Source organism: Garra rufa, chromosome 7, assembly GCF_049309525.1.
Source record: "Garra rufa chromosome 7, GarRuf1.0, whole genome shotgun sequence".
Taxonomy (NCBI): Eukaryota; Metazoa; Chordata; class Actinopteri; order Cypriniformes; family Cyprinidae; genus Garra; species Garra rufa.
Genome location: NC_133367.1, coordinates 1,066,325 through 1,090,895, shown reverse-complemented (window position 1 = coordinate 1,090,895; position 24,571 = coordinate 1,066,325). Strand labels below are relative to the sequence as shown.

The window sequence follows — 24,571 nt, the reverse complement described above, 5'->3', positions numbered from 1 at the left end:
TAGGAAGTAAGTAGTTTTAGAAGGAGACCTATGTATCAAACACTTCTTCTGTTTCTGTATTCTATGATGGATGCTGTTTACCGCCACCTACAGGACTAGTGCAATCAGCATAGAGTTCAGCAAATTAATTTGTTCTGAAATGTCTTCAAAGGTGTTTTTCCCCAGAGGTGCTAGATTAAAAATTTATGTATTATTAAATAAAAAATGTAAATAAATATTCTGTGTTTGTAAATATTTCCTGTGTCTCAGTGTTTGTCCTGTGAATATTGTTACAATGTTTTTTTTTTGTTTTTTTTTAAAACACAGATTGTACATCCATTTTATTTCACTTGCATGTGATACTCAGCCTGTTTCAGCAGAAACTCTTTAACTAATCATGCAGCCCAGGTGAATTTGCTAAATTAAATTACAACTAATTAAAAAAATACTGTTTTACCTTTTGTTACTTTTTAGTTTTTCGTTGCGTTATTTAATTATTTATTGTTGTAGGCTAATGATTCATCAATACGATGGGGATCCATTTGCAGATTTTACAACTGAAATAGACTGTGTCATTGACCAACTAAACTAAACTATTTCCCATAATGCCTATGCAGGGATTTAGTTTAGTTTTTTTTTTTTTAAGGCATCCTCATCCAGACTGGGCAGCAGATACAGTTGCTTTTCTGAATAAGGTCGAATTTTATTTAATTTAAATCAACAAAAAAAGTCACAACTGACAGTCAAACACAATAGCCACGCACACTAAACATATGCATATACCAAAAATACATTTTCAAAAGTTGTCCTGACCACAGTAACTTCCACTTAATGTTTCCTGTAATTGCAACACAGTGGCCAGGAGGATTTTTGCACCATTTCTATTCGCAAAACTTTGTTTCAGTTCAGCAGAATTTGTTATATGGGTAATTTCAGAAGATATGTTATCTTTTTATAGTTTATTTACTCCTGTGTTAAATGTGCATATAGCAATGTACATCTTAATATAAATGATTTTCCATATTTTTTACGGGTGTTTTCCTGTGTTTTGAATTATTGCACTGAATTATGTCTTTAAGTTGAAGAAAATGTCTGTTAATTTACTATAAAATGACGTTGCACCAGGACATTGTCTGTTTTGTCTACACATTGTGTACACAGGCACGAAGCTCTGTGAAAACATGAGAGACTGTGGTTTAGAAAAAAAAGAAGCAGAACTGGAGTACAACCCACAACAGTAACACACTAACACAGAAGTAGTTTTCATCTTGGTGATTATAAACTCACTACAGGACATTTCTACATTTCTCCCTTTCTAAAGTGCTGAAGAAAATGTTTCACTCATTTGTTTTTTGCTGTTTGTGCTTTTGGCATCTGATTGGTAAGTTTGGAACATTTATATGGTCATAAATCAAACTAGGATGTCACTGTGAGATCTGCTCTGGTCTCACATTGAGTGAATCAGTTTTATATTATCGCATAATGAAATCTGACCTTTTTAGCATCAGTTGATTGTTTCCATCTGAAGGTATAATATATCTGCAACAAATAAAGTTTATGTTCCATCAAAATTTCAATCTAGAAAGGTCAAAAAAGTTTAATTGAATTGATTTATATGAGTTTGGCCAGATAGCATGTGCATTTGTGATGAGACCGTGAAACAATACTGTTCATGCACCTCTTACATTTTTTGCTATTGAAGTAACTGATCATTGCAACTAAAATTATCACTAGAGACGCTGTTGTTCAGTTAAATGTACTAAAGGCAGACCTGCTGTGATGTTTTGGTTCTGTAACGACTGCCTGAAGTCATTATTTCACTTTTGAAGATCCTTGCTACACAGATTTATGAGCTGAACTAGCTTTGAATCAGCTCAAAAACGTACTTTTTTTATTTAAGAGGAAGCCAACAAGAGTATTTTTTAAAGCTTTTAATAATTTTTCAACTATAAGCTTAGAGTTTCAGCTTGATAAGAATGTCAATGAGTGACTGAGAAATGTGTTTCTGTTCTTTAGGAGTGTTTGCTGATTTAGATATTGTGAAGTCAGTGAAGACAGGAGATTCAGTCACTCTAGAAACTGGTGTTTCTACATTACATGCAGAGGATGTGATAACATGGAGGTTTAGAGATGCACAGGCTCCTATAGCTTTCATTAATAAAGAGGCTGGAATCTTCGACACATCTCACGGTGATGCTGTGGGATTCAGAGACAGACTGGAGCTGGATCGTCAGACAGGATCTCTGACCATCACCAACACCAGAACCACAGACTCTGGACTGTACAATGTCACCATCAGCAATGGAAAAGTCACCACATACAGATTCAATGTTACAGTCTATGGTGAGTCATCAATTGCATTTTAGTCTGCTCTCTATATTACAGTATATATTAGTAATACTTCACTTATGGATATTTTGAACACTGATGTAGCAAGGATAATGTGAGCCCTAATTCAAAAACACTTGATGGACTCAACCAGACCTAACCAGAATAAAGGAGAATGAGAATAAATTCATGAAAATGTAACACTGGGGTTTATAATCCCATTTGTCAACATTAGTTATACATTATTTAACAGTAGTTGAACATTTTAGTTATTGTTAATTTTAATAATTATTAATACATTCAAATTATGATAATACTATAATCAAAAGTAAATGCATTTACTAATATGAACTAATGGAACTTTATTGTAAAGTCTATTTATTAAAGTCTATTAAATTCGTGATAAATTAGTTAATTAATACATTGCTTTTCCATATTCCAAAAGTTGGTTAAATGATCATGGTGTTGATGTGCTTGAGTGGCCAGCAAACTCACCAGAGCTGAACCCCATAGAGAATCTATAGATTCATGTATGTCATACATGTATCATCATACATGTATCATGTATGAGCATTATGATTGACGGACCTGCATCACTTTTTACTGCTCACTCATAAAAACAGTCTCTTGGCATCTAATGGTAGAACAATGTAACTAAAATCACCATCATGAATACACCCATGTTTCTCAAAACTAAACATTATTTAGTTTTTGTTTCACGGCTAGAAAAGAGATCTCATGACTAGATCATTTTAATTAAGCATTATTATCTGATATTTGTTCATATGTGTACATGATAATCTTTTATAAATGCTGCAATAAACACTTTCTCATTTATTCATATTTTTTCATGTTTTCAGCTCGTCTGCATGTTCCTGAAATCAGCCGTAACTCTTTAAACTGTCCTTCTTCATCACCATCATCATCATATTGTTCATTGGTGTGTTCAGTGGTGAATGTGGGTCATTCAACTCTCTCCTGGTACAAAGGAAACTGTTTATTGTCCAGCATCAGTGCGTCTGATCTCAGCAGAAGTCTTTCTTTAGAGGTGAAATACACAGATAATAGCGCCTACAGTTGTGTGGTAAACAATCCCATCAGCAACCAGACTCAACATCTGGACATCAGCAAACTCTGTAAACCATGTGCAGGTATGATAGCTGTGATATAACTCACATTTATAAAACGGTTAGTTCCATTCCTCAATTCTGATTGGTCAGCAGCTGTGTCGTATTCATGATACGGCACTGCTATGACCGCTTCACTCAACTTCTGTGTATCATTGAACCCCCTTAGCAACCACCCTTAGCAACGTAAAACACAGCTGCAGCAGTTAGGGACTACTTTTTACAGCGGAAGGCAGTTAATGATTTTACTTTATGAAAATATACAACTTAATATATATAAATTAATATATATTTTTGATTTTAATATTTTTATTGTGTGGTAACCGTTTTATAAAAGCAATAAGGTACTTGAGGCCGTGCTGTATCGTGAATAAATCACGGCCTCTCGTACCTTATTGCTTAATTATTTACTGAATTCATTTGTTGATTTTACAAGACTGATAACTTCAGACGCCAGAAATTATGAGATTCTGTCATCATTTACTCATGTCTTTCTAAACCGTTTTGACTTGTTTTGCTCTGCTGAGCGGAATAAATGAGAATGAGAATAAATTCATGAAAATGTAACACTGGGGTTTATAATCCCATTTGTTAACATTAGTTATACATTATTTAACAGTAGTTGAAGATTTTAGTTACTGTTAATTTTAATAATTATTAATACATTTAAATTATGATAATATTACAATCGAAAGTGAATGCATTAACTAATATGAACTAATGGAACTTTATTGTAAAGTCTATTTATTTATTATGAACAAGGCAAAATTTGGGATAAATTAGTTAATTAATACATTGCTTTTCCATATTCCAAAAGTTGGTTAAATGATCATGGTGTTGATGTGCTTGAGTGGCCAGCAAACTCACCAGAGCTGAACCCCATAGAGAATCTATAGAGTATTGTCATGAGCTTAATTGAAAGCCTATTGTATTGCTGCATTAAAACCTCACTGTATCACGTATGAGTATTATGATTAACCTACCTGCATCATTTTTTACTGCTCACTCATAAAAACAGTCTCTTGTCGCCATCTAATGGTAGAACAATGTAACTAAAATCACCATCATGAATACACCCATGTTTCTCAAAACTAAACACTTTATAGTTTTAGTTTCACGGCTAGAAAATAGATCTCATGACTAGATAATTTAAATTAAGCATTATTATCTGATATTTTTTCATATGTGTAAATGTTCATATGTGTAAATTATTATAAATTATTATCTTTTATAAACGCTGAAATAAACACTTTCTCATTTATTAATATTTTTTCAGCTTTCATCAGCGAACTCGATCAACCATGTGCGGGTATGATAGCTGCGATATAACTCACATTTATTTACTGAATTCATTTGTCGATTTTATAAGACTGATATCTTCAGATGCCAGAAATTATGAGATTCTATTACCATTTACTCATGTCTTATTAAACTGTTTTGACATTTTTTTTTTTTTTTTTTTTGCCCTGTTGAGCCCAAATGGAGATATCTTTAAGTTTATGACACAGATTAAAGCACATTTTTAAAAATGACAATTTATGTTCTATTTGTTTCATTAGGTTTGGTTTTCTTTTTTTTTTTTTCAGAAGCTCCCGTCAGTTGTTGTGATACTGTTGAAGCTGTGATCCGATTGGTCGTCACTGTTCTGATGGGCGTGGCTGCAGCCGCGGCTGTTGTTCTTCTGGTCAAAGACATCAGATCAACAAGAGGTTGAATGAAAACAGAACAGATATAAAAAAAAAAAAAAAAAAAACAGAGCACATATCATACATATGAGTTTTAATCGTAAAAAAAAAAAAAAAAAAAAAAAAAAATGTGTAGTACAATTGTTTGATAGCACAACAAACTTTTGTTCTTCATCTAGTGGCCAAAATGAGTATTCTTTATTATTTCATTTTTTAATGACATCCATTTTATGCTTCTTTGTTAATTGTTTTGAATAAAACAGCATTGAAAAGTGTAATAATAAAATAAAACAAAGTGTAAATGGAAATATTTCATATTTTGAAGATTTTGGAAAGATTATATTTGAATGATTTCTAACTGAACTGAACTAAATGGAAAACTGGTCTGTATATGCTAGTAGAATGTGTGTTTGATGTGCTTTATGCATTTAATTTTCTACTTTCAGGTAATGCAAATAATGTGATTGTAATCTTGTTGTCACACTCAGATATTGGCAGAGACAGAAACAGATGTAATAGTAAAAGGTGGGTTTATTGAACAATATCAAATGTATGCAAAGAAGCATCAGGCAGGATTAAAGTCTTAACTGAATAGTCCTCTTGAACAGGTGACGGAATCCGGAGAGCAAACAGGTTTGCAGAGAGAAACAGCAGATGGGTCTGGAGTAACGGGAGGCATGTGAACCGTAGACCAGACAACGAGAGAATGAACCAGTCCAGGTATATATAGGGCGTGCTAACGAGGATCAGGTGAGTAATTAGAAATCAGGTGAGTTGGAGCGGATGGGTGGAGCTTCAGGGGGTGTGTTCTGGGACGTGTGCTGAGGTGAATGCCTGACATTACCCCCTCCTCCAGGGGCGGCTCCCGACGCCCCTCTACGACGCCGAGGACGACCACGACCACGAGGGGCAGGACGATCTGGGTGGCGTTGATGGAAGTCGGTGAGAAGTTGGGGATCAAGTACGTCATCTCTGGCCACCCAAGATCTCTCCTCCGGGCCGTACCCCTCCCAGTCGATAAGATATTCCAGACGGCCTCCTCGACGTCGGGAATCCAGGATCTCATGGACGGAGTACACAGATGGTTGATCCAGGATTTCAGGAGGAGGAGGTCCAGCTTCAGCTCTATCGGTGTCTGTGGCAGAGGGAAAATGTGGTTTAAGGAGTGAAACGTGGAAAGTGGGGTGAATTCTGTACCTGGGTGGGAGCTGAAGCTGGTATGTCACATCGTTGATCTGCCTCAGGATCGTGAACGGACCGATGTAGCGGGGACTCAGCTTCCGACAAGGCAGCCTCAGCCGGATGTCCTTGGTGGAGAGCCATACCTTGTCTCCAGGTTGGTACTGTGGAGCGGCTCTCCTACGGGCATCGGCAAAGTCCTTATGCCTTCGGATGGCTCTTTGAAGGTGACGATGGGCTGAGTCCCACACTCTCTCACTCTCTCGAAACCAGTAGTCAACAGCTGGAACGTTGGTGGGTTCCTCCGTCCAGGGAAACAGCGGAGGCTGAAAACCGAGTACGCACTGAAATGGTGTTAGTCCTGTAGTATCCTGGCGGAGAGAATTCTGTGCGTACTCGGCCCACGGGAGGAACCTGCTCCAGCTGTGTTGGTCCCCGGAACAGTATGACCGTAGGTAACGTCCAAGCTCCTGGATCTTCCTCTCAGTCTGGCCGTTGGTCTGCGGGTGGTATCCTGAAGAGAGATTGACAGATATTCCCAGTGACTTAAAGAAAGCTTTCCAAACATGAGATACAAACTGTGGACCCCGGTCCGAAACGATCTCCTCGGGGAGTCCGAAGTGGCGGAAGACGTGTTGGAATAGGAGCTCAGCGGTGTCCATCGCCGTAGGTAGTCCCCGCAGAGGTATTAGCTTGCAGGACTTGGAGAACCTATCCACAATCACCAGCACGCAGGTGTACCCCTCCGAGTTGGGGAGATCGGTCACGAAGTCCACCCCGAGGTGGGACCAGGGTCTTTGCGGGATGGGAAGTGGTACGAGCTTTCCTGTGGGTAAATTACGAGGAGTATTAGATGTGGCACAGACTGAGCAGCTTTGGACGTACCTGATGACATCTTGGGTCATACTGGACCACCAGTAACGAGATTGAAGGAGTGAGAGGGTCCTTCTGCTACCTGGATGTCCAGAGCCCGGAGACTGATGAACTGTGTCCAGAAGGTGTTGACGTTGGGAGCTGGGTACGTAGGTTTTACCTTCTGGACACTCCGGCGGAGCTGGCTCCTGGAGAGTGGCTTGTTGGATCCAGGTGTCAATATCCCACTGGATAGGGCTAAGGAACAGGTGAGAGGGAATGATGGGTTCCGGATCTGTGGAGGATTCCATGGAGAATTGTCTAGACAGCGCATCAGCAGGTATGTTCTTGGAACCGGGACGGTAGGTAATTTTATATTGGAATCTGGTGAAGAATAATGCCCATCGAGCTTGTCGGGGGTTTAAACGTTTGGCCTCACGGAGATACTGAAGATTCTTGTGGTCAGTGATGATCAGAAATGGATGTTTAGCCCCTTCCAGCCAGTGTCGCCACTCCTCCAGGGCCAATTTGATGGCGAGCAACTCTCGGTTACCGATGTCGTAGTTCTGCTCCGCCGGAGACAGCTTCTTGGAGAAATATGCACAGGGATGGAGGAGAGTGGAATCTTCGGCTGCTTGAGACAACACCGCTCCAACGCCCACAGTGGACGCATCGACTTCTACCACGAAGGGGAGTTCCGGATTGGGATGGCGTAACAGGGGAGCGGTGCTGAAGATGTTCTTGAGCTTCTGAAAGGCTTCGTGGGCAGAGACGTTCCAACAGAGATGTTTGGGTTGGCCACGTAGGAGGGAGGTCATGGGTGCTGTAATGGAACTGTAATCTTGAATGAACCTTCGGTAGAAGTTGGTGAATCCTAAAAACCTTTGCAGTTCCTTCACGGTAGTGGGTTGAGGCCAGTTCTGGATAGCAAGAATCTTCCCTTGATCCATCTGCACACCCTCGGGGCTGATGTTGTAGCCCAGGAACTGCACTGAGGTTTGGTGGAACTCACATTTCTCCAGCTTTAGATAGAGATGGTGCTGACGCAAGACTTGAAGGACCTGACGGACGTGCTGGCGATGTTCTGCCTCGTTCCGGGAGTAAATCAGGATGTCGTCAATGTAGACCACGACGAACCGGTGGAGGAACTCCCGGAACACCTCGTTCATAAACGTTTGGAAGACCGAGGGACTGATGGATAAACCATACGGCATAACGAGGTATTCATAATGGCCAGTAGGTGTTATAAAGGCTGTCTTCCACTCGTCTCCCTCACGAATACGAACGAGGTTGTATGCACTCCGCAGGTCCAGCTTGGTAAAAATGTGAGCACCACGGAGCTCCTCGAGGGTGGCAGGGACAAGTGGAAGAGGATATGGCTGTTGGATGAGTTGTGAGTTGAGTTGTCGGTAATCGATACATGGGCGGAGACCTCCATCCTTCTTACCCACGAAGAAGAAGCTGGAAGCAGCCGGAGATGTAGATGGTCGGATGAATCCTTGATCAAGTGCTTCCCTGATGTACTCCTCCATCGCCTGGCGCTCCGGGTTGGACAGGGGATAGATTCGGCCCTTGGGGAGTTGGGCTCCAGGTAGCAGATCGATGGCGCAGTCCCATGGCCGGTGTGGAGGAAGATGGGTGGCAGCTTGCTTGTTGAATACATCCTGGTAGTCCAAATACTCCGCTGGGACCTCAGTGGTGTCTGGAACATCGGGACTTTCGATCTTCGTGGAAGCGATAGTAACAGGGGAAGTGGCAGATTGTGGTAAGTCAGAAATACAGTTCTCCATACAGTGCTTACTCCATCCAATGATGTCACAAGGATCCCAGCGGAGTTTAGGATGATGGAGATGTAGCCAGGGACGGCCCAGGATGATGTCCACGGTGGAATGCTCCAGTACCAGAAATTTTATCCTTTCCTGATGAAACAATCCGATCTGTAGGGTGATGGTGGGTGATGCATGACGAATCCGCCCACGCCCGAGTGGTTTTCCCTGAATAGTCTTTACTGAAAATTCCGGATGACGTTGTGGCTGGAGATGAAGGAGATCTAGACATTCTTTCGCGATGAAGTTGCCTGAGGCACCTGAGTCAATTAAAGCAGAAAGAGAGAGAGTACGTTCAGCAGTATGGACGGTTACCGGAATTAATGTCAGTTGGGCTGTATTTATTTCAGCATGAAAAGTACTCACCACTGGGCGTGGGGGTCGAACTGGGCAGTTTCGTAGGAGATGTCCGGCGTTACCACAATACAAGCAGAGACCTGAGGTTATTCTGCGATGACGTTCCGTGCGTGATAGACGAGATGAGTCGATTTCCATTGGTTCTGGTACTGGAGCTGAAGCTGCCACCATAGCGGACTGAGGAGCGGTTAGAGGGGGCTGGCAGGCGGCTAGTCGCTGGGACACCCGGGTGGCACGTTGTAGAAAGGTCTCCAACCCGATGGAATCATCGTACAGCGCCATAGCTGCACGAATGTCTGGTTGGAGACCTTGGCGATAGGCACCCAGCAGAGCGATCTCATTCCATCCACTAGCCGCCGCCAGCGTACGGAAGTGAAGCGTGTAATCATTGACCGAAGAAGAACCTTGTTGAAGCCGGAACAGCTGATCTGAGACGGTGAGTTCGCTGGTGGTTGTGCTGAAAACATCCCTGAAATGACTTGTGAATTGTTCAAATGAGTTGATGATGGGATTATTAGCATTCCAGATAGCTTTGGCCCATTGAAGAGCTTTACCAGTTAGCAAGGAGATGATAAATGCTACCTTGGCGTTCTCCGACGTGAACTGTTGTGGTTGCATCTGGATGTAGAGTTCAACTTGAAGCAGAAAACCGCTACACTCAGCCGCTTCTCCAGCATATTGTGATGGTATGGCCATGGGACTTCCTGAGGCAGATGGCGGCGCGGGAGGTGGTGTGATTACCGCTCTGATGGCATTCACGAACTCAGCGAATTGGTTGGGTGCGGCGGCTTCTTCGGTGCTCATTTCGGTGTTGGTCTGGTCTTCTGTCACACTCAGATATTGGCAGAGACAGAAACAGATGTAATAGTAAAAGGTGGGTTTATTGAACAATATCAAATGTATGCAAAGAAGCATCAGGCAGGATTAAAGTCTTAACTGAATAGTCCTCTTGAACAGGTGACGGAATCCGGAGAGCAAACAGGTTTGCAGAGAGAAACAGCAGATGGGTCTGGAGTAACGGGAGGCATGTGAACCGTAGACCAGACAACGAGAGAATGAACCAGTCCAGGTATATATAGGGCGTGCTAACGAGGATCAGGTGAGTAATTAGAAATCAGGTGAGTTGGAGCGGATGGGTGGAGCTTCAGGGGGTGTGTTCTGGGACGTGTGCTGAGGTGAATGCCTGACACTTGTATCATTGAAAGAAAAAAACATATCCGATATAAATATTGTGATTTAAGCATTTTAAGATTTTATCAAAAGCAGCTGTTTGATTTATACGTTGAGGTCATCTGGTGGAAAAAAGGTGGAATATTCATTAATATTTGTTATTGACATCCATTGCAAATTTCTTTGCCAATTACAGAGTTTCTTAATTTGTTACAGTGCTTTGCACATTTTTACTTAGCATTGCTTAATCTCAACAATGGTAAAATAAATTCAGACTGATAAATTCTGAACATCACAACTAAAGTTACAAAAAAATGGGAGTGATGGAGTTTGATTGGTGGTACCAGCAGATGTTGTTTGTCACCATTTGTGAGGAAAAAATAAAGACTTCTTTTATTTCAGCTGATTTCATGTTCTGTGGCTGGAAGTCAGTTAGCTGTGTTTGGACTTGCTCTTCCCGTTTTCTGTTTTTTGTTTAGCTTTTTTAGCAACTGGTTTGTAAGGCTGAATCAACATTTAATGAATCCCTTCATTTTCTTTCCTTTTTTAAGCTTCAGTGTTTAGCTTCAGTAACACGTCGTACTGTGTAATAAGAAATGTTATTGTGTAGTGGATTCAAATGGAATGTTCACACTAACATTACTAACACAGTATATTAGTTTTTGAATGATTAATGGCAATTAACAGTTAAATTAATTACTAATAGACATGAATTTGAATGACTTTTATTTAATATTTGATTAAATAAAAATACACAAAAATACATTTAATTAATAATAACAACAATAGTGACAACAAACAACAAGAAATCTGAAGAGGATAGCATTTTATTATAGACATACATTCATGATATTTCTTATGCATATGATAATTCAGCATAATCAGTGACAGAATATTTTTGTTCTGGAAATGTTTGTCCAATTCATTTTCTCCACTACAATTTCACAAAAAAATGTCTTTCAGTATTTTTGAAGAACAATAAGTAAAGAGACACATAATGAACATGCAAAACATTTTTTTTTCTTATTGAAATTTCGTGTAATCTAGATTTTATATTCACATTCCAAAGAGTTATTTGTAATGAACTTTATATTGCCTTTTACAATCCTCATAATCAGATTACAGTTACATTTATAAAAAATGTGTGATGTCTAGAGTAATCTACATTACATTACAAACTGCTGTTTTCATGTAGTTTGTAATACGTAACTTTATAGTGCACTGCTTACAGGTCTGTGGTTTATACAAAATCATTAATCAGTTTCGCAATGGAGAAAATTAATAGTAATTCCAGAACGCCGAGTAATATTTTAAATACATTACAGATTTTAGACAAATTAGTAAAATTAGACAAATTAGATTTTAGACAATTAGGTATAATTAAAGTGACAGTTCTTAAAGTGACAGGTCATGTACAACCATAGCTTATACATTCAACAAGGATCACTCTCCTGATAATCTGACAATCTGACTGATATAAAATCCTAAAATGGTCTTGTGCAAGTAAACTTAAAATATACATGCCATATAAATATTTATTTATTGCACAAAGAAACAATAAGTTTCAAATTCACTTTCCACAAGCTTAACCTGCTCTTTTGAGCAGTGGTGGATTAAGGTTATTATAATCTTATTATAATAACTACTTGTGATGCTCATCTGCTGACCTGAATAAAAACATCATACATTTTCCTAAATGGAAATGAACTCTAGATCAGATTACAGCTAGTGTCACAGTTAACAGGTAGTAGAATAAATAATTTTAGCTGCACATTTCAATGCCCAGACTTTGCCTGTACTTCATCCTTACTTTATCTAACCAGCACAAATTCAAAAATACCACAACCAATGCAATGAAAAATATCACAAACTTTCAAATAAAGTCAATATATCTTAGTTGTGAAGACAAAAACCCTTTGCAACCACAGTCATAACTATAGATCATGGAAAATAATAATATAATTAAAATGAATAAATGATTGCATGATTATAAATCATAATAATACCAAACTAACCAAACCGAAACACAATCTGATATGTGACCATGGAGCACAAAACCTCTTAAGTAGCACTGGCATATTTGTAGCAATAGCCAAAAATACATTGTATGGGTCAAAATTATCGATTTTTCTTTTATGCCAAAAATCATTAGCATATTAATTAAAGATCATGTTCCATGAAGATATTTTGTAAATTTCCTACCATAAATATATAAAAGCTTGATTTTGATTAGTAATATGCATTGTTAAGAACTTCATTTGGACAACTTTTAAGGTGGTTTTCTCAATATTTAGATTTTTTTGCACCCTCAGATTCTAGGTTTTCAAATAGTTGTATCTCAGACAAACATTGTCCTATTTTAACAAACAATATATCAATGGAAAGCTTATTTACTCAGCTTTCAGATGATGTAAGAATCTCAATTTCGGCAAATTTACACTTATGACTGGTTTTGTGGTACAGGGTCACATATTATAATTACCCTTGAAGATATAAATGTCACTAGTTGACTTACAATTAGAGTGTCTAGTGTTAAAATTGTTTGAAGAGTTTGGTTCCAAAATGCTATAAATCCATTTTGAATAATTTAAGTAAATTTCTTTTTTTTTCTTTTTCTTTTTTTCAAACTTTAAATAAAACTAAACTAAATTAGTGTTTCATCAAGTTAAATCTCATTATGGCTTACAGTGATTTTTTTTTTTTATTTTTTTTTTTTTCCAATTTAGTTTTTTTGTTGTTTGCCATTTTTTCTTCTTCTTCTTCTTCTCATTTTATAATCACACTTTTGGGATTGTCTGTAAGAAAACAATAAAAACACAGGAGGTAAAGTTAGAGAAACTAACCGTGCTGTTTGCAATCAGACACAATCAACACATCTGTCATCTATCAGTGAATTAGATTATGTTAAAAAAAAATATTTGCCATTTAGAATGATTTTGTCACTGCAGGTAAAATTAAACAGATCTTGGTGTGATACAAAGTCAGTTTTCAGTACCATGTCTTTTCTCATATTAGTGCAGTAGTTTTCTCCTGGTCTCCTGTAAAAAAAATAAATAATAATAATAATAATAATAATAATAATCACACACACACTCACACAATTAAATGATAAAGATTCATATCTAGAAACATTTGACATTAGAATGTCACAACTGACCAATCAGAATCAAGTATTCCAGAGAGCCAAATAATAATTTTGTATAAAGCACATGCTGTTTTCTCTCCCTATAGTATCTGCATGTAATACTTGCCAGTTTTTGAGAATTTGCGGCGATAAATCACACCAGTAGCAGCTACAACAGTCACCAGCAGCAGAACAGCAGCACATATTACTGCTACAGCAGCCGAAGACAGACCTGAATATGGATTGATAAAGAGAGACAGTCATTAGTCCAAGAGAATATGTGTTACGAACACGTACACTGTTTTTTTTTTTTTTTTTTCTCTTGTGAATTTTTTTTTTTTTTTTTTCTGTTTTGTCACTTTTTTAGCGTTTTCTAGGTACCGCCTACCTTCGGAACTCTATTGGCTGGTGTGGCTGTCAATCATCGTTGGTCACCTGTGACGGTGTGTGATCTCTGCCAATCGCGTTCTGCCTAGAGACCTTTAAATTGGATGCGGCAACCGGAAGATGGATAGTGTGTGTTTTGACTTGTCGTGTCACTGGCTGTTTGGTGGTGTTCGTTTATCTGCTAGACTGCAACGATGTTAATGCTTACGAGACTAGCGTGAGATTTGTTGGAATGACCTGTGTAAAAGTGATGTCACTTGTGACATCTGCGTTCATGATGACCTTTAGCCCGCTTATGCTCCACTGAAACTTGGGATCTAAATGCTGGCTTACAGACAAGGGAGACATGGAACAGCCTAGTAAGTCACGTGACATACTATACAGCTTGCACGCAGGATTTTCTCTGTATTAGACACACCAGTTTAGTGAAGTGCGCTAAATGTGTATTTTTGTGTTGTGTGTGTGTGTGTGTTTTTTTTTTTTTTTTTTTTTATAGTTAGAGTAAGTTTAGGGCGCATTTGCGCTGAAGATTTTTTTTTCATATTTTTCTTTTCTTATTTAGAGGACCGGGTGGAGACAGCGGGGCTCTTTTTGTTATATTTATTTCTTTGACTTCTAGCGCTACTTTCAGTTCCTCTCCCGTTTGTCTTTGTTATATAGATTATTATTGTTTATTATTATTGTTTAGGCCTATTGTTTATTTTTTTTCCCTAAATGTTTGTAAATATTTATGGTTTTGGGAGCAATAAATCTTTTGCGGTGCTAATTTGATGTCCTGAGTTTCTCTTGCCACTTATACTATAAGCTTCTTCTTTTTTGGTCATCTCAATGTTAGGCTACTCCTTTTAAATTCCTAGACAAAATTTCCATCAAAGGTCGTAACAATCTGGCTGTGATTTTTATATTCACTACATAGAATTGAGGTCAAAAGCTTACATAACCTTGCAGAATCTGCAAAATGTAAATTATTTAAGAGGGATCATACAAAATGCTTATTTTATTTAGTACTGACCTGAATAAGATATGTCACAGAAAAGATGTTTACATACAGTCCACAAAATAAAATGATAATAGTTGAATTAATAAAAATGACCCTGTTCAAAAGTTTACATACTGTACACTTCATTCTTACTGTGTTGTTACGTGAATGATCCACAGCTTTTTTTTTTTTTTTTAGTTACAGAAAAATCCTTCAGGTTTCCTTTTTTTTTTTTTTTTTTTAGCATTTTTGTGTATTTGAACCCTTTCAAACAATGACTGTATGATTCTGAGATCCAGCTTTTCATGATGAGGACAACTGAGGGACTCATTTGCAACTATTACAGAAGGTTCAAAAGCTCACTGATGCTCCAGATGGAAAATTATGCTTTAAGAGCTGGGGGGGGTGAAGAACAGGGGGCAGTTTAACTGTTCAGGAACAACAAGGGACTCTTTTTTTTTAAAAAAAAAAAAAAAAAAAAAAAAAAACACTGCTGGGGATCATTCCGATAACAACACCGTATTAAGAATCCAGCATATGTAAACTTTTGAACGGGGTCATTTTTTACAAATTCAACTATTTTCTGTTGTGGACTATATGTAAACATATTTTATGTGAAATATCTTAATCAGATCAGTACTAAATAAAAAAAAAAAAAAACATGCATTTTGATCCCTCTACATCTGCAATGTGTATGTAAACTTTTGACCTTAAGTGTATATTTATACACTTTTGCATTTCCAAAATGTTTGTGCCTCTGTTAAAAATGTCTGTGATCTCGTGATACAATTGTGTTCAAATGTCAAATGTCATGCACTTTAAATGTGTTTGTTCAGCTGCATTGTTTCTGTTTGCCTTTGCAGTTTTTTTTTACATGGTTTGTTGAATGACAGGTTTGGAGGGAACATATTATTGGCTTCCTCAGACTGCAGTCTTTAACATTGTAAATAAATATTTTGACATCTTTATTACAGTGTAAGCAGCAGGTGTTTAAGATTAAATTTTATATTTTGTTTAAATAAAATTAAAATGTTTAAACGACAGAAGAATAATTTAAAGTTAAGTATAAAGTCAAGCTCCCCTTAAGAACAATGCAATTATACAGTAAATATACTGTATTAAATTATATGCAATCTATAAAAAGGAAAGGGTAAAAATATACCCAAGTCAGACTCCCTCTTCTCCAAACGTGGTTCTTCATCATTAGTTTTGACTTGATCAGACAGATCAGCTGGAGTAAAAATAAAGAAATATAAAACAACACGTTGACGTTGTAATAATGTCTTATTTGTCATTTTTAATTTTGTGGTTCTAATATTTAATTTTAATTTGTCTGTGAAAAAAAAAAAAAAAAACACGTAAGGGTAAATTACATTGCGTGACTCACCAGTGACGATCATATTGAAAGTTTTTATGGTATCATCATGACTGATGCTGATTTTCTTGGTGATTTTTGTCCTGTCACATTTGCGGTTTCTGTTCAAGCTTTGCCTTTTGCCTGAACTCTCGCTTCTGATTATCTCTGCTTCATAACGTCCAGCATGTTCAGATCTGATGTCTGAGATGGTCAGAGATCCAGTCTCATAGTCCACCTTCAGTCTGTCTCTGAATCTCCCGCCTTCACCATCATATAAACAGCTGGTATTGGGATGTCCATTGATCAAAGCTATGCGAGTATCTTCAAAATACCACAGCATCTTGTCATGTTCTTTCTTTGTGATATCCGTGTTTAGAGTGAATGATTCGCCCTCCATCACAGACACTGTCACCACATCACCAAACACACCTGGACACAGTGTTGAGCGTAAGTAACACAGAAACGCACCGTATGTTTCCAGAATTAACACATGCAGCTAATTTATTGTTGTTACATTTATTTATATATATATATATATATATATATATATATATATAGTATGCTATCAAGAAAAAATTAGCCCTGGCAGCGTTTCCCAAAAGCATCGTAGATTAGAACCACTAATGGTCTCGACGACCAACTTCGCTTACGACGCCTTTGAAAAACGCAGCCCTGTCAGGAGGGCGCGGCACTGCTGTTGACACATTTACCACAGTACGCCATTTCAGGAAGAACTATTCAAATAAATGTACAAAAATATCGAACAAGAAAAATCGTGCTACTTTTATATTCTCAAAATATGCCGAAGCATTATTTAAAGTAGCGACAAGACAAGACACACGATTGAGTGGATGTAAAAGTGAAACTAAAAACGTAAAGAGTTGAATATAGAAAATCAAATAAATGCCTTACCACCAACGAGCAAAACAAACAGAGTGACCACAAAACAGGATTCCATTATTTCAGCTAACGTAAAAACACGTTTTATTTATTCAAATAAAATGGCAATAGCGTTATTTCTCAGGTTAAAAATAAAATAGGCTACACGTATGCTAGCTAGACCATGCACGCGGATTCAGTGAAAGAGAAAGCATTCAAGGACAGGAACAGGGAAAGTACAAGTCAACATTATTTTCCACTCGCGATCTTTTAAAGGGGTCATGAACTGCCTCCGTTTTTATTTTATACTGTTATGTGAGGTCCACTTATAATGTTATCAAGATTTTTACATTAAAAATCCATCATCATTTAGAAGTAATAGTCATCAGAACGTTCTGTTTGAATAGTCCTGTAGAAGTAAATGCCCACTGTTATGATTGGCACAATACCTGTATGTTTGACAGTCTACATCCATCACAGATGGACGCTGCTGTTGTTTAGGTTAAAAACGCGTAATCATTTCAAACGATCTGTTTAACAGATTATCTTTCTGAAAATCCCGCATCGAATTGTGCCTTGTTTGTAAACAAATCCGCGGTAAAATGAAGTAAGGACCGAGTTCTTACTGATGTGGTCTGGAAGTCTGGAACTTAAAAATAAAAGTTCATCCACTCTTTCCTAACGCTGGGATCAGAAGGAAGGCAATGCAAAGACTGTTTTTTTTTTTCTAAAACATGGCACTGCACAGCATCTTGTTGTCTTCTGAGCCTTATTTATCGTTCAGTTTCTGCTTAAGGTTAGGGTCAGCCTCTCTCCGAAACACTACATGTGCCGATCGGTGGGCGGAGCTAAACAGACAGCGATGTAGATGCAGGCATCTTCTTCTGCGAGAGGGTTCTCGCTGCAAGCCATATGGGAGGAGCTGGAGCTCCAGCTCCCCCTTACTGGAGGTAATGGGTGGAGATAGACACCTAACCACACCCTAACCCTACCCCTTACACTATCCCCAACCTTTACTCCACCCCTTTGTTCACTCAGAGGTGGAGCTGGACATCAAGAGAGGTGGAGCTGGAGGCCATTTGGATCTGCAGTGAGCAGTACTTGTCTTCTGCTGAGGCAGAGTTTAGCAACACTGTTACATAATAGAGTTGTACATACCACAAGCTGTCCTTTTGGTAGACTGCCTTTTATATAAGCTGTAAGAAAGTTTACATTTTAATAGTACATTTTAATAGTACAGTGTCTTCTTATATGTCAAAAGGGGGTTCATGACAAAGTCTCTTTAAATAAAAGCATGGAAATGCAATGCATTTTATGTAAACAAACCTACAAAAAGCCACAGTGTGTTTTTCCCTTGCAGAAAGTAAATGTCATCCACTGAATGCATGTGAAGCTCAATATTAAGAAACAGTAAGAACAATCTGAATCTGAATCCACTCCACACAAAGCACCTTTTCTATAAAAATAATTGTTAATTCTTACCCTTCATGCATTATTCATGATTCGAACTCTTAAGTTTACAGATGTTTCTTTTAAACCTTAAACACAATTGTGTTAGTCACAACAATGCACATTAACACTATACCTTGTAACCTATTGTCACGGTTCACAGTGTTCACTGCCCAGATAGCACATATACATCTACAAGATGTCTGTTAAAGATCTCTCTCTCTATTTGACTTCTGATAGGAAACGTTCAATAGACGTATTGCAGATAGATATTGCTCTCTGTGTTTATCTTGTCATAAGATCGTTGTGATTTCTGATGAGTGTGTTGCGGTCTTATGCAGTATTGTTAGTGTTCTGTTATACCTCAGTTCCTTGCAGTTTTAGTTGTTACTACTTGTTAGACTCTTGCTTTCTCTGTTTGGGATTTTGGAGACTCCAGGTTGCCAAATAAACTGTTTAATCTGCATTTGCAACTGAATCTCTCTTAATTTATCCTGAAATAAATATATATTTTTTTTAGAAAAAAAATAAAAATAAATAAAGAACAGTAAATTTGTGATCCACTTCATAATTATTTTAAAGAGGGTTTTCTGCCAGAATTAAAGTGGAGAATGTAGGCAATATTGTGACCACTGACACTGTGTAACATTTATGGTAACAGTGCACTTTCAGTGAAGGGTGGTCAGATCCTGTTGGGGGAGGATTCGCACACACTCACACAAACACTAGATGGATATCTCACTTCTGTCATGTCAAGCAGCCTGTTATTAGACATTTCTAGCATTATCATTACACATTGCAAAGAAAATGGTTCATGTTGTCATTTTGTTCGCCATGTTTTTGTGCAAACTGTCTGGTAAGTAATGAATGTATGTTTTATATGTTTGGATATTAATGTTTTTGCTTATTTAGTTTTAGTGCTTACTGTTTTATATAGTAAAGATGGATATGATGTCACTCTTATATCCAAAAATTCTGAAATTAATCATGTATATTACATTTGCATTCAGATCTGTCATCCAAGAATGCGATTCACTCAACTTTTTTTTTTTTTTTTTTTTTTTAATTTAGCTTCTCTGTGGTGCTGTTTTGTGTTCTGTTTGTTTTTCTCAATTTTAAATAATTACAGTGTACTGGTCCTATAGTAAAGTAAACCAACACAAAGTCATTCTTAACCCTGAATCTGTGACAAATTTTCTTCAGGTATGTTTGCCGATGAAGTGGAGTCAATGTTAGTGCTGGAGGGAGATTCTGTCATTCTGAACTCTAATCATACTGAAATAATAGATGAGGATCTGATTCTGTGGAGATTTGGATATAACAAGACTTTAATAGCTGAAATCGATACAACAGGTGACAGCATGGCTGTATTTGATGATGTTCTTGGTGGTAGATTCAGAGACAGACTGAAGCTGAACGAACAAACTGGATCTCTGACCATCACAAACATCACAACTGAACATGCTGGACTCTATAAACTACAGTCCAACAGTGTGAACAAGAATTTCAATCTCATTGTCTATGGTGAGTTTAATATTTTAAATTGCTATAACTAGTTTATTTTTAATCTTAAGACTTTTTAAAGACTTTAGCCTATTGAACAATTTCCCTTTGAATAATTATAATGAAGGGATCTCAAATAAAATATATATTTAAAAAAAATATGTTATCACAGCAGTATATTGCTTGTGAATGGCATACAAACTCTCCCTCAACACGTCAAAAACAGCCCTTTTATATACTATTTAATCAGATTTTTCAAATCTTTCCCAGCTCGTCTGCCTGTTCCTGTCATCAGCAGTAACTCTTCACAATGTTCGTCATCATCCTGTTCAGTTGTGTGTTCAGGGGTGAATGTGAGTGACGTGACTCTCTCCTGGTACAAAGGAAACAGTTTATTGTCCAGCATCAGTGTGTCTGATCTTAGCATCAGTCTCTCTCTACCTCTGGAGGTGGAATATCAGGATAAAAACACCTACAGCTGTGTGATCAACAATCCCATCAGCAACCAGACTCAACATCTGGACATCAGCAAACTCTGTCAACGATGTCCAGGTAAGGCAATGGTGAAATTAGCATTAACTAATCAGTCTTCTGGTCATGTGCTGAAAGGACTGCACAATTACCCACACACAAAGAAATTCAAAGAGTTTGATATTCAATGAGAAGTTGGGTGGATTTTGATATTCAAATTTAAAGAGTTGACCAATAGTTGAGCGTCAATACATTCAGCTACACTTAACACACACAGTGCATTTGTATCTTTAAAATTGAACTTGTGAATTAAAAAAAATAAATAAAAAAATGGCTGCTTGGAAAGTAGTTAGTTGTGAGCTAGAACTAAATGCTATAATAATCTACAGGCCAAACGCCTTAGATTAGCAATGATTTGGTACCTAATCCACAACCCAGAATACATGTGGCTTTTACACACTTTACATTCAGTCCCACTCTGACTCTGGCTTTGCCTGTAAAATGTCACCATGCAAATGTGTATGTAAATGTTACTGTGTAATAATAATGGAGAATGAGAAAGATGGGAACGCAGGCAGAGACAGATCTAAATGCAAGAGGTTATTAATGTTTAAACGCAAAGGCAAAACAAGAACCATGAACCAAGGATTGCAGGGAACAGAAACACATGACCATTCCACAACTACAAAAAGAGGAAGCACAAGGCTATATAAACACAAATGAGGAACACCTATAGGGAAGACAATCACCTGAGAAAACTACAAACATGGCACTCGAGACAGGAAGTTACGCAAAAGTCCTAACAAGGCATGAGGAACATGTAACAGTTGATATTAGAGTTTACTGACATTTACGGAATTGATTATAATGACCAGAGCTGATTTCAGTGATTATAAAATCAGAAATGTTATAAGCTCTGTTTCTTTAAAAATACACTGACTCTCAATAGTTTACAGTTAGAGCACTGTGTCTCTTTATCATTACAGGCTCTGTATCTCTGATAGTGCTGATCTCTGTTGCTGCTGCGGCTGGATCTCTGTTGATTGTAGCTGCAGTCGGGGTATTTCTCATGTGCGGGAAATGTAGAAAATCTGATCAAAATGGCAAGTGTTTGGCTATTATCTATTAAAAGACAATCATCTTGCTCAGAAAAGCTGCATCAAAACAAATACAGAAATGCAATTTTGCATTATTGTAATGAAACGACATTATAAAGTTAAATTTCTGTATAAAATTGCATTTGTTTGTTTAAGCCATTAAAACCATGTAATGAAGCGTTAAACATTTCATATTTGCACAATGAATTAATTTAATGTGTGCATTAATAACTTTGACAGCCCAATAATAACAGCACATATGTTGTGAAGAAGCAGATATAGTTAAGAGTTGTTGTTGTTGTATAACGCATCTATTATTATTTTTGAAACAGTTCGAAATCCTGAAGAGATCACTTACATCGAGCCAACATTCAACAGAGGAAAAGCACAGAAAACGGTAAGATCATCTATTTCAATTATTTTCATCTCTGTATCAATTTAACTGCCAGTCAAATCTAGGACTGTACAGTATATGACATTGTGATTCAGAACAAAAAACAGCCAGAAGATCATCACTCATATCCTGCAATACTCAAGACTCGTTTTAAATATAATAGATCAACAAATCATTTTTTATTATTATTACAGAATATTGAAGAGGAACCTCAAGTAGAGTATGCACCAATCGCCATGAGAAGATAAAATATTTTTCTGAGCACCAGACTCAGAGCCTCCTCCGGAAACCTCTCGCCTGTCGGTTCAATCCAGCCAAAGGCATACACACCTAGTGTTAATTTGGCTAAAACAACAAGGAAACACATGATTTAGTAGTAGTCAGAGACTGCTAGAGTGGATAAAGTTGGACTCCCTTTGGAGGCTCTGAGCTCTGAGTCCACTATCTGCTCAGTTTGTGAGTCAAACTGAAACCTGCTGTGTTCACATTTTTTTTTACAGCTATACAAAGATTGTGGTCTGACTTGTTGGGCATATAAATGGCTTCTTCATGAGAATGCATACTGCTACATTTTTGTGGTTAATGTTAGTTTGTGAGTGTATCTGAGGTGTTAGTTGTTAAAGGGTTTTTTCCATTTCTGTTCACACGAAGCCTACAGTTTGACGTCTGCCTTACGCAAAACATTTTCAATACAAATGATGAACCCATTACTAATGTCTGACAAGTAAAATATTCTTGTTGACATTGATATTGCTTTGCAAATGTGAAATGTAAAGATATTAAACATTAAAAAATTTAAAAATCAGTACCCACGCATATGGATATTTCTCCATTCTACATGACCTCACAGTCACACTCCTGAATGCCAGATAACCAGTGATAGTTTCAGTGGCTGTTTTAGCAGTATAAAGAAGTTACTTCTGAGAAGAAGTGTTCTTGACGTCACAACTTTTTATTTTTATTTTTTATAAAGGTCATATCCTGTTTATTTTTGTCGATGTCAGGGGATCAATCTTTGTGGGCTTGTAGTGTGATAATGATTCATAATGCAATCAGTCCTGCCTTACCTGGAAAAACACAAGTCTATTTTAACTGCCCCCAAAGGGAAAAAAAAAAACAACAACGTAAAACCGGAAAAGCTGTCAATGTGGAAAGATGATTACACCATTTAAGAATGAACTGGCCATATTAACCATACAAATCTTAATAAGATTTTTGAACACATAAAACATGACTCATTATTGTGATTTTGCTCTCGCGGTTGGTACCATTACCGTCGGGGTAGGAGACAATGAGGCTGGATTAGCCTACAGCCAGAGCGCTGCCGCTTTTTGTATTGGAATGAGGTTCATTGATTTGACCATGCAATAATTTAATGGATACTTCAGAACTAGTGCAGTGCAGGGTATACGCAGGGTATACGGCATATATACCAACTTTATCAGTCGCCTTTCCATATATTCACTTCTAAATCCACTCTGATGAGCATCATTCAGTAGTGTCCAGCATTAGCCAAAATAATGGCAGTGCACCACATTAATAGCTACTTCATGATTGGCCTAATAATTGAAAAACACATTGTTAAACTGTAAAGCTTGTGTTACTTATAATGATTTACTATAGGTGTGATTTTGCCAATGCATTCCTTCATATATGTACAGTACACAATATGTTCATAAAGTCTACTGTAAAAGGCTGTTCATAAAGGCTGTAGGTGTCCAGACTGACTTACAGGTGAGATTTTGCCAAGATCTCCTTATATTACGCTCACAGTTAACGCATATTTTGCTCAAAAATATACTGAAGGTTTTATTAATGTTCCAAAGGTTGTAGTATAGGCTATTTCTAGTTACAAAACTTAACTACAGGTAACATTTTACCAATATCTCCCTTACTGCATGTACAGTAGACAGATTTTTTTTAGAAAGAAGTACAATGATTCAGCAAATGGTTTTTATATTCCAATGGTTGTAGGATGTTCCTAGTGGCCAGAAGATTTTGCCAATAGCTCATTTACTGTGTGAACGGTACACAAATTTTTTAGAAAACATATATATAGTTTACCAAAGTGCAAACATGACTGACCTACTACAGGTGAGATTTTGTCAATTTCTCTCTTACTGAATGTACAGTGCACAATTTATGCAGAACTTACAGTAATTTAGTGTGTTTTTTTCATGTTCCAAATGTTGTGGTATGTTTATAGTGACTAGACAGACATACTATAGGTGGTGTTTTGCCAATAGCTACCTTACTGTATGTACAGTGTTCAAATATTATCATAAAAAAACAATACACCCCCAAAATATTTTTTTCCTTGTTCTAGGTTGTAGTATGTTCCTAGTGGCAAGACTAACTTACTACATGTGAGATATTGCCAATACCTTCCTTCATACATTAAAAAAAAAAAAAAAAACATCACACAGGA

The 24,571-nt window shown here is 37.4% G+C and overlaps 4 protein-coding genes across 5 annotated transcripts in view; 2 read left to right on the top strand and 2 right to left on the bottom strand.

The window, feature by feature from the left end:
• Positions 1–24,571, bottom strand: part of LOC141339276 (uncharacterized) — a 727,444-nt gene that overhangs the window by 74,840 nt on the left and 628,033 nt on the right. The window lies entirely within an intron of this gene.
• Positions 1,250–5,148, top strand: LOC141338808 (uncharacterized). The gene is made up of 4 exons (XM_073844423.1): positions 1,250–1,360; positions 1,996–2,322; positions 3,168–3,458; positions 5,021–5,148. The coding sequence occupies exons 1-4, from the start codon at positions 1,312–1,314 to the stop codon at positions 5,146–5,148; spliced, it is 795 nt and encodes a 264-aa protein (XP_073700524.1). The 5' UTR covers positions 1,250–1,311.
• On the bottom strand, positions 11,315–17,364 carry LOC141339278 (uncharacterized). 2 transcript variants are annotated; one of them, XR_012355920.1, is made up of 5 exons: positions 17,263–17,364; positions 16,381–16,779; positions 16,156–16,224; positions 13,499–13,859; positions 11,315–13,298 (listed from the first exon to the last, which is right to left on the bottom strand). XR_012355920.1 is itself a non-coding variant. In XM_073844906.1 (4 exons), the coding sequence occupies exons 1-4, from the start codon at positions 17,306–17,308 to the stop codon at positions 13,729–13,731; spliced, it is 645 nt and encodes a 214-aa protein (XP_073701007.1). In that variant the 5' UTR covers positions 17,309–17,364; the 3' UTR covers positions 11,315–13,728. The 2 variants fall into 2 exon arrangements, 1 of the variants encoding a protein (XP_073701007.1); XM_073844906.1 differs by having other exon boundaries at positions 11,315–13,859.
• LOC141338806 (uncharacterized) lies at positions 17,414–22,391 on the top strand. Its single transcript, XM_073844421.1, has 6 exons — positions 17,414–17,465; positions 19,882–20,202; positions 20,452–20,733; positions 21,639–21,734; positions 22,082–22,146; positions 22,338–22,391. Exons 1-6 carry the CDS (start codon positions 17,414–17,416, stop codon positions 22,389–22,391), a joined length of 870 nt encoding a protein of 289 aa, XP_073700522.1.

Excerpts from the sequence above, each read along its gene's own strand:
- LOC141339278 (XM_073844906.1), bottom strand. The coding sequence starts at position 17,308 with ATGGAATCCTGTTTTGTGGTCACTCTGTTTGTTTTGCTCGTTGGTG. Across the intron at positions 16,780-17,262 it reads GTTTGTTTTGCTCGTTGGTG|GTGTGTTTGGTGATGTGGTG; the intron begins GTAAGGCATTTA and ends CACTGTGTCCAG. Across the intron at positions 13,860-16,155 it reads GAAGAGGGAGTCTGACTTGG|GTCTGTCTTCGGCTGCTGTA; the intron begins GTATATTTTTAC and ends ATCCATATTCAG.
- LOC141338806 (XM_073844421.1), top strand. The coding sequence starts at position 17,414 with ATGCACGCGGATTCAGTGAAAGAGAAAGCATTCAAGGACAGGAACAGG. Across the intron at positions 20,734-21,638 it reads ACTCTGTCAACGATGTCCAG|GCTCTGTATCTCTGATAGTG; the intron begins GTAAGGCAATGG and ends TTATCATTACAG. Across the intron at positions 22,147-22,337 it reads GAGGAAAAGCACAGAAAACG|AATATTGAAGAGGAACCTCA; the intron begins GTAAGATCATCT and ends TTATTATTACAG.
- LOC141338808 (XM_073844423.1), top strand. The coding sequence starts at position 1,312 with ATGTTTCACTCATTTGTTTTTTGCTGTTTGTGCTTTTGGCATCTGATT. Across the intron at positions 1,361-1,995 it reads GTGCTTTTGGCATCTGATTG|GAGTGTTTGCTGATTTAGAT; the intron begins GTAAGTTTGGAA and ends TCTGTTCTTTAG. Across the intron at positions 3,459-5,020 it reads ACTCTGTAAACCATGTGCAG|AAGCTCCCGTCAGTTGTTGT; the intron begins GTATGATAGCTG and ends TTTTTTTTTCAG.